The 9,809-nt window shown below is 42.0% G+C and overlaps 1 protein-coding gene across 1 annotated transcript; it reads right to left on the bottom strand.

Moving 5' to 3' along the window:
* Positions 1 to 3,356: 3,356 nt before the first annotated feature.
* LOC146234227 (leucine-rich repeat-containing protein 58-like) lies at positions 3,357 to 9,784 on the bottom strand. The gene is made up of 4 exons (XM_084688785.1): positions 9,007 to 9,784; positions 5,447 to 5,575; positions 4,943 to 5,220; positions 3,357 to 4,740 (listed from the first exon to the last, which is right to left on the bottom strand). Exons 1-4 carry the CDS (start codon positions 9,459 to 9,461, stop codon positions 4,547 to 4,549), a joined length of 1,056 nt encoding a protein of 351 aa, XP_084544911.1. The 5' UTR covers positions 9,462 to 9,784; the 3' UTR covers positions 3,357 to 4,546.
* Positions 9,785 to 9,809: the final 25 nt, after the last annotated feature.

Raw genomic sequence — 9,809 nt, forward strand, 5'->3', positions numbered from 1 at the left:
GATGAAGGTTGATAATAATCATGATGTGAATAGGCCTAGATTTTAAGCAAAGCGAAACAAATCATAGGTACACAGTTTCTTGATGTCAGGGTTCTTGAAGCTGCATGAAGGTGTAATTAAAACGTTATGGGGATTTACGTTGTGAGCCAGCATGCATGTGATCATTCCTGACAAGGGAGTGTCATCAACTGAGGAAGGACAAGAGCTGGGAGGAGTGAGAGATCAAGAAAAAAAGTTGAGGAATAGTCAGAAGTTTGGTCCCTATCACACACACACAGATACCCCGTTTGTACACGTGTGTGTGGTTGTTAACAGACCTAGGTCTCAAACAGATCTACATGCTGGAAAGGCATGAGAGATGTGCATGGGTGTGTGTGTGTGTTCAATAGGCCCTCTGTGTAAACTGGTATGCCTATAGTGTATTTTTATGGACTCCGTGTAGCATTTGAATGCAGTCTTATGTCTGAGTGCATTTGACTCTGTACATTTTCTAAATGACTGCAGGTGGGCAAAATATAGACGCAAAAGGGAGAAAAGCTCCAATTATGGATCCGTACAAATGTGTATACATACACATACACAGTTTGTCTTCCCCCAGCACCCCCCAGCAGATGGCGTTGTGAGCTGATCTAAATTGAATTGTGTCTTCCAGATCTGAAGGTCTGATGTCCCTCAATATGACTTGTGATCCAAAACAATCTCAGAGAGGGAAAGATAAATAGAGTAAAAAATAGGTGACACTAATAATAGCTCTCACTAGAAAGATATCCGAGAAATTGACCACAAATTCTAGGAGCTATAGATGTACAATGAAAGTTAGGTCATCTACTGACATTGAAGGAACAGGAAGTAAGAATTGGGCCCTAAACTGATTACATATAGATTAATCAAACTTCTGACCTGATCCTACAGCTGGTGAATCCCAATAGCACCACACCCCTACCTTCTGAGCTCAGTCACTTAAACTGACAGAGGTCAGCTGTCAGGGAGTTATAGGGCCTCGCTGACGCTGTGAGGCTTCAGTTCTCCTTCCCGTAGTCCCATATCAGGTTCCTCAAAGATCAGGTTGAAGGTGGGATGGCCTGAAAGCAGATGGCCTAAGAGCAGATGGCCTTCAGTAGTGCTAGGGTTACTACAGGACTAAATATTTAATTTACAAACTCAGCAGAGCAGATAGAACATCTCGACTCAAGGAGAGAGATTAACTTTGAGAGGAGGAGAGGGAAGGTTGGAAAGAAAAGAGAGGAAGGTGGGAAGAAACAGTAAACAAAGGTGTAATAAGAGAGGAAGCTGTGAGAGTAGCAAAATGCCTTGCTTCATAGGTTTTTTTTACAGTTTAAAAAATGTTGATTGATAAGACTGAAAGAGCAACAAGCTCAATAGAAGACATCATCTTGGTTCTGAAAGGAACTGTCAGTCTCTTGGCTAAAATAGTTGCACTGCGAGACTAGTCTGCTTAATGTGTAAACATTTGGACACCCCAATGCTCAACTCTGCTACACGATGAAGCGCTGTGTATTTTTTGAAGGGAAAGAATACTATAAAAAGAAAACAAACAAGCCTTCAGGCCAGATCTGTGTTTATTCAGCACCATATCCTGCCATACAGTAGCAGAACCACTTCCTGTCATGCATTGATTCCACAGTAGGCCAGAGTTCCAGAGGATTCCACTCCCTAATCCACTGGCTTTGGTGTGCAGGAAAGAATTGTTCTCCAGGCATGGCATCATGTACAATACAATAACTCCCCTTAGCCTCCCCCACCCTATCCGCCCCAGAAGAAATCCCTCCCTTGCTGTGGCATTTCCAGGTCTGCCTGTGCATGTCTTTCCTGTATCCATGCTCAATCCCACATACCTCTCTCCAAAATACTTAACACTGACCATTGGACGGCTATGGTTTGGGATTGGCTATGCTTCTGTGTAATGTTTATTTATTTTTCACTTTGAGGTTAGTCAAAGACCTACAGTAGCTGTCATATTTAGCTACAGTCACATTGCTTCCTTAGCATTCTTATGCATACTGGATGCTTCACAAACGTTCACACATACATGAAAGAAGAAAATGTCCAGTTTGCATGTGTACACAAACACTCACATGCACACACAGCTTCCTTACCTTTTATTGAAAGTTCCGGTAGATTCTCTCTGGACAGTACTGTGTGGATCCAGTGTATACACTCACAGACCCGGTTATCCACATTTCAAACTCATTCTACACCCCTTATTTCTTTTAATCTCGAAGTTAAAGTTCTCCTCTTTGATCTATAAGCTCTGGTGCTTGACTTCTGTTGTGATGTCTTGAGCCGTCTATTCACGGTTGCTTTAGTTTCATCATGGCTGCTTCGAGAGTTTGTATCAGGTTGCAGCATCCTCTGTTTGGGCACAGCTATACACACACAAGCGCTCCCTGTCTCTTTCACACACGAGGACACGTGTGCCCTTCTCTCTTTTTCAGTCAAACACACCTTAAAATCTATAACTGTAACATATATAACTTCATGCTGTCCACCTGGCAAATGTTGTCTGTACTAAAGGGATGTAGACACCTGCTGTTGGAAGGAGAGCGGTCAATGGCACTGATCCAATATCACACTATTCTATACCAGAAAAAGTAGTACACAGCGCCTGATGGCACTTCTCGGAATACTAATTAAACAAACGTTTTAATGTTATCATGCCTGTATGCGAGAAAGAGATGAGGATAGGGAGATTGACAAAGACAGACAAAGCAGGTGAATGAGAAGAATGAGAACTGGGCTCTGAGGAATACAGCCCAGTCTGTGTGGAGCACCAGAGATTTCAAAACATGGAACATAGAGAAAGGGACTTAGAAACAGAGAGAAAGACGAAGAGTTTGTGTCACTTTGGCAGGCCTGGTCTTGGCAAGGACTATAACGAGATCTGCAAGACAGAATGCTCTGAAGCAAAATGCTTTGGGGCTAGGGTGTTAGTTCTGGGTTAGGGAAGAGGGCTCTCTACCATTCACCCTCTGTAATGAACTTAATGTTCATATGCAAATGAAGCAGACCCCAGCACAATGCTCCAAAGTGTAAAACAAAATGGTTGTTTAGGTTTGTGTGCATATACACACACACACAGCTGCCTGTTTAATTATTCTAAAGTTTTTTATGGTTAAAACACACCCTTTAGCACAGTTCAAACTGTAGCCAGATTAAAAGACTATTCGGAGAGAAATTATGGGAAAAGTATGGTAAAGTATTGTATGATAAAGTTGGTTGTCCAAATGTAATTATCAATTTTTACAGAAGATAGAATAAATGCTTCAATATCGTCCTAAGTATTATGTGTATTGGGATGCGTGCCTTCATTTACAAATTGGGAGACACCACACATGTAAAATATTAAAATCACAATATTTATTATTGATAATATATACTTTACATTCTATATTTATGAAAGTGCCCAATTAGTCCAGCTCTACAGATATTATTCAATATGAGTGCTATGATCTAGTCAGTAAGGTGCCTTCTGCTAGCACACTATTATTGTGTGCTACCAGTCTTTGACTTTTAAAGGTTGGGTTTGTATAAAAACAGTACATTTGTTACATTTACTCCATGTTCATATAATTCTGGTTAGGATGGTAAAAAAAATTACTTTCAGATAATGACAAGACGTTTTTGTTAATATTGTCACATTTCAGGGCGCAAAAATCCTTATATATAATTTTAATTCAGTTGGTTCAGTTATTCAGTAAGGCACTATTATTTGTTATTGTAACAATAGATCAACATTTTCCTGTTGTCTAAACATCAACAAACTACTAGTGTATCTCCTCTTTACATTGAACACACACACTCTAGGGAACAGTAGGGTTATATTCCCACCAATGCACTCAATGTCTTGGGCACATATGTTTATACATCTCGGTAGATGCCTGTAGCCAGAGAAAACAAGTCCTCAGAATACAAAAATACAAACAAGTGAGCCACAATTCACAATGAGTGTGTGCGCGTGTGTGCATGTATGTGTGCGTCGGGTTAAACGTGTATTAGAAGTTCTTAAACATTTCCCATATAGACATCCTGTGGGTGAGATGAACATTATTCATCAGTCACAGTACCTTTGTTCTCAAGCACTTTGAGGTCTCAAACTGTGTCTTGTCCTTTGACAAAGGCAGGTTCATGTGCTTGAGCCTGTGGTGAAAAACTCTTCATGCCTGGCCAGACTAAGCCTGAGGTGGTTTTTGTGTTGCACTGCCCCCCTATGCTGGGGGCTGATCACAACACTCTGTGTTTGTGGGGGCCAATTGGCCAAGAGCAGGATCAGCTCAAGTCCATCAGCATTATAGTCTGTCTACCTGTCTCTGCTGCCCCTCTCCTTCCTCTCCCCAAATCCCTTTGCCCTTTTCATCAGAATAGCTACTCACTGATAAACAGTCTGATGACACCACTGCCTGTGTGTGTGTGTGTGTGTGTCTGTGTGTGTGTGTATGTTTGCAAATATGTGTCATACACAGAGCAGGTACTGAAAAGTCCAAATGATCCACCACGGTTCCAAAGTCCATTATGGTTCTGGTTCCTGCTAGCCAAGAAGCACCCTCTGTAGGCGGTCAGCAGGAACGCTGCTTTCGTCCTCTGACTCCGCGTCGCTTTGCGGGTTTGAGCTGCAGGGAGAGGTGCATTCTGGGGAGCACAGATAGTGCATGAGCGGGAGGCGGTACTTCCCACAGAAGTCGACAAACTTGATGTGGCGCACACACGAGTCAAAGTACACACCTGCGGGCCAGAGATAGACAGTCAGTACTCCAGACTCCAACATGTGTTGAGAGCCCACATTATTCAGTTTGTCAGCCATTTCAACAAAGATTTCTATGCTAGTACTTCACCATAGACCCCTTTTGATATACATTTGTAAGTGTGTTCCACAACGTATCCTTAGAGACTGTGCCATTCAAAAAGTGTTGTCTGAGGGACCTACCGGCACATTTGGGGTTGGGGCATTTGCTTGCCAGATCCAGGTAGTGCAGGAGGTGGGAGGGTAGATCGCATGGGGAGTAAGGAACATTCCGGCTCTTGACAGTACGAGCCGCCAGCTCCAGCAGTGAGGGAGGGTCATAAGTCATCTCCTTGACAAATCGCACCACAAGTGGATTTCCTCTGAGACTGAGCTCATGGAGGCGCACTAGGCTGAGGATCTCGCGAGGCAGGTATGTCAGTAGGTTGTTGTGAAGACTCAGGGAACGCAGTGAGTGGAGCCTGGGAGACAGAGCAGCAGAGACAAGGTCATTCAAACACTAACTCTTATCCTGTTGCCAGCACCTGAGTGGCTAGTTGGATTATAAATACGTGGTGGTCTCTTAGTGAATGAGTATAACTGTACAATTGGTTACGATCAACTGCAGGATATGGTCAACTGCAACTGCTGATTGTGTAAGACAATGATTGCGATGTGGTGAGCTGCAGCTGGTGGTGTGATGGTTACCTGGTGAGCTGTGGGGGAATGCTCTGGATGCGGTTGTCACACAGGACTAGGTAGCTGAGGTAAGGCAGGTTGGCCAGCTCAGGAGGAATGCAGGTGATCTGGTTACCCCCCAGATAGAGCAGCTCCAGACTGTGAGGGCGAGATTAGAGTCAAACACAACAAAGTGAACCACTGCCCAGTTTCAATTGTACTAGTTTCACGTGTCTGAACATGAGGTCTGGTGCACCGATACAGTAACACAGAGACAGGGAGAGACGTTCTGTTTCAATAGACGGGTTGAAAGACATCAGAGGCCTTGCGGCATAATTATTCATGGTAGCGGACGTGTGTGTGCCTGGCCACTGAACATCTTTAAAGAGAAGAAACCAAGTAAAGCCTCACTATGCACATATCGCATGGAGGTGATGACATGGCTCTGTGTGTGTGTGTGTTTTCTCCCACGGAAGTTGGCAGGTGACTCAAGTAATGGAGTGTTTGTTACTGTAGATTTGTGTGTGTCTGAATGAGATTACTCAGTGTGAAGTCTGCAAATTAATCACCCAAATTGCACCAGTGTGCAATAACAATGTACTACAAAAGATGTATATAGACAAGAAGAGACAGGGAGTGAAAGGAGTAAGCCTATTGCATGTTCGCCCATCCGGCAGACAAAACTGATGACTAGTGACGGACATAGAGAGGGAGTGGGGAAAGGGGGAGACAGTTTTGGGGAAGGGGGAGGCATTCTGTCTTCTTGGTGTTTGTACATGCCCTTCCTTTTTTATGAGTCAGAAGGAACCCTTCTTCAATATTTCAGACTGCCTACCTAGGCTAACTGGTGTGTGTTGGAAAATGATTGTTAGAAAGAGAGGAGGACGATAACTAGGTCAAAGGTGAGGGGGATAGCAAAGATGGGAACTAGGTCTTGTGTGATGGATATAGGGGGATGAGGAAGAGATAGAGAGGGATGGAAGACAAAGGATGGGAGCTCGATCAAATGTTATGTGTGATGGGTAAAGGGATAAGGAAGAGGGAGAGAGTACAGAGGAGAAGAGCTTGGTCATGTGTGATGGGGAGAGAGATAAAGAGGGGGCTGAACAGAGAGCGTGGGGGAGGGCAGAGGGTGGGATGAAGGTAATAGGCTATTTGTTATGAGTAGATAGAGATGAGGAAGTTAGAGAGAGGGAGGACACAGGATGAGAGCTAAATAATAGCTCATGTGTGATTGGACAGTATAAGGAAGAGAGATGGAGGAAGGACAGAGGATAGGAGCTAGGTCATGTGTGATGAGTAGAGAGAAAGAGAAAAAAATAAAGAATATGGGCTAGAGAGGTGTGGAAAACAGAGAAAGGGGGTGGGGGAAGATGGATTAGAGGCAGGTCATACTATAGGTGAGGGAGAGAGAGAGAGGTGTGAAAAGAGAAAAGTGGAGCAAAGAAAATAGAGAATGCTTTCTGAGCTGTTTAGGACACCTGTTTGTATGGGTGTGTAAATGAAACAGCGAGCAAAAAAGAGAGAAAGAGTTGGGAACAAAAGAACAGAATACTTCACTCAAGTCCAACACTACTGAACATACACATACATTTTCTGGCAATAGCACTAGAATAGTCAGCATACCCTGGTCTCACGAACAAAGAGGTGGAGGTGACCATGTCATCCTATCACCTACAGTACACTGGAAGTTTTGCCCTAACAACTAAATATTTATCAGAACATGTTAGAAGAGCTATAAAAACATTTTTAAAAGTCAAAATTCCAATCAAAAGTTTGATAAAAAATATACGTTCCAACCTGACCATTATCATAGTGTATAACAGGTTAAAGTGAGATACAAACTTTTGACTTACAATTTGTAAAATTGAAAATTAAACAATCCCATTGAGAAATTCTCAAAACACATTCTGCAAAACTAGGTTTGTTCCCATTACACGTTTTAAGAAGAGCAGTAAAGTTCTGGTATGATCACCAACAGGCTGTCCAAAAATCAATTCAATAATACTTTGCAACAACAAATCAATAGATAAGAAGCAAGATCCCAAAATATCTCACCCCAAAACCTCAAAGTATCAAGTCTAACATTAAATGGTAATGGTACTCTACTGTTATACTTAAAACTGAAATAGATATAGGCTACACTGAAAATTGGAATGATGAAATCCAAGATCAAAACTAACTACATCGCTTCTTGCAAATTACCTTTAAATACAAAAGACGGACAAATAGCCTACGAACAAAAATATGAGTAGCCTATCTGGTCATAAGCTATTAATTGAAAAAGGTATACAAAATATAAAGTACCAAAGAGGCTCTGTAAACAATGGGATAAAAACAAAATCTAAATCAAACAGAGAAATAGAAAGTGGAAAATAAGAGTCAAAAATGTATCTAATTCCCAGTTTTTCCTCCCTTTACCAAATCAAACAATTGACCGTTCCGGAATACACTTTATGCTAGGGGAGGAAAAGAACTCCAAAATTTAAAACAGAACCATTTGTAACAGATTAATAATATTTAAGGAATATAAAACAAGCATGACAAATATTGAGATGAATCAATTCATAGATATCATTATTTTATATTATTTATATTATTATTTATACTGTCTCATCTTATATTGGTAATATCTATGAAAACAGTTTTAAAACGTGTTGTATACAATGTTCATGAAACTTCTTTCATAAATTATTTTCATAAAGTATTTGATATTGGATAGCCTAGTTGTTAGTATTACATTTTCACGGTTTTAATTATTCTTAATTTGTTCAACTCAATGTTTGCTAAACATTCGTCATCCTGTCCATGTTATCATTATAACTTTATTGTTGCTTTGGCCATATTTAAATGTTTGCTTGTTTTTTGGTGTGATGTATGTTTTTCATGAGAATAAGAGACAGAGAGAGATAGGCCTGATGTATGAGAACCGAGAGGGTAGCAAAAATTTGCTCCAGTAAAGTCACCATAACTTGCAGCTAAACACTTGACCTGATAAGACGATGTTTACAGTTTCTGCCAGGAATAGAATGCGGCTTTATAGGGACTTGACTCATCGAGTCATCGGTCACCGTGACCTACAACTGGTTAAGTGGACATGGCGTAATAAAATGATGTGTACTCAACCTGTTCTTCCCAAGGCAGTTTTTCCTAGGACTGGGCTACCGTCATGCCAACCAGTTTCCTGCCCTGAAGGCAGTTGTATCAAGGCAGTTGTATCAACGACGGCCACGCCTACAATCAGATACGACTTAACAACTTTCCCAATAGCACTTGGCAGGATTTGTGAGGGCAGCTCCAAAAGTATACATGAGTATGCTGCTCAGTAGGCTACAACCAGATTAGCATATTGCAGTAGGCTAATATGTTTCTGGGAAACAACCCAACGGAAAGAGGGCATCAGTTCAACCAACAACTCTTTAATTGTTACACGGGCCCACAAACTAGAGTTCTCACCGCCGAGGACGGCACTGTCCAAATTATTGCTACTTAAGCCATTAAGACAGGCTTTATTGGCTAGTTACTGTTAGATAGAAGATTAGTATAACAATACAGCCACAAACACTTGGACCAATCCATAATAAACCTACCTGGTTAGATTTTCTATCTCCCCTGGTATACTTTTGAGTCTGTTTCCCCCAAGAGAAAGCGATTGCAAACGCTGCAAGTTCATAACCTGCCCCGGCATCACTTCAAATCTGTTTCCACTGAAGTTCAGAACTTCTAGCTGCATCAAACCGAACTCCTTGGGCAGCGAGAACTCGTCAAGACGATTGTTCTTAGCTATTAATGTCCTGAGCTTGATCAACCGTGTTATGTCTTCACAGATTACCGACATCCCGTTGTTGCTGATGTCTAGAAATTCAAGGTTGGAAAAGAGGCAGACAGACACGGGTAGCGAGGTCAGTCGGTTAAACGTGAGGTACAGCTGCCGGGTGTCCCGCTTGCGCTCCTCGCTGACATTGTCAAGACTCAAACTGCTTAGATTCAAACGCGACAAATCTAGTACTCCTTCCCCGGGCCCAGCTCCTTCATAAGCTTCCATTTTTAAAGTGTAGTCAAATTCACTGTCGAGGATAGAGTGGTCATGAAAATGTCTCCGTATCCCCAAATGGCTCCCCAAAGAAAGAAGTCAGATGGCCCCGAAACGGCCCCGTTTGTTTCACATCAACATTCCACACTGAGACCGGACCGTTAAGAGCGCTAATATGAAATAGTTCGTCATCCAATTGCCAGGCACAAGACGACCTCTCATATAATCTAGGTCAGTATTTCAACTGTGCTTAAATAATCGTAAATTTTGAGTTCACTATGCATTGTGCCAAAATCTGCCTAGCTCAATCGTCAAAGCAGCCTTTCATGAGTGTATTATGTGTTTTACATGTTACAGGGT

This window comes from Hypomesus nipponensis, chromosome 23 (genome assembly GCF_054491055.1).
Source record: "Hypomesus nipponensis isolate SF chromosome 23, ASM5449105v1, whole genome shotgun sequence".
Taxonomy (NCBI): domain Eukaryota; kingdom Metazoa; phylum Chordata; class Actinopteri; order Osmeriformes; family Osmeridae; genus Hypomesus; species Hypomesus nipponensis.

Excerpts from the sequence above, each read along its gene's own strand:
- LOC146234227 (XM_084688785.1), bottom strand. The coding sequence starts at position 9,461 with ATGGAAGCTTATGAAGGAGCTGGGCCCGGGGAAGGAGTACTAGATTTG. Across the intron at positions 5,221-5,446 it reads ATTCCCCCACAGCTCACCAG|GCTCCACTCACTGCGTTCCC; the intron begins GTAACCATCACA and ends TCTGTCTCCCAG. Across the intron at positions 4,741-4,942 it reads CCCCAACCCCAAATGTGCCG|GTGTGTACTTTGACTCGTGT; the intron begins GTAGGTCCCTCA and ends TCTGGCCCGCAG.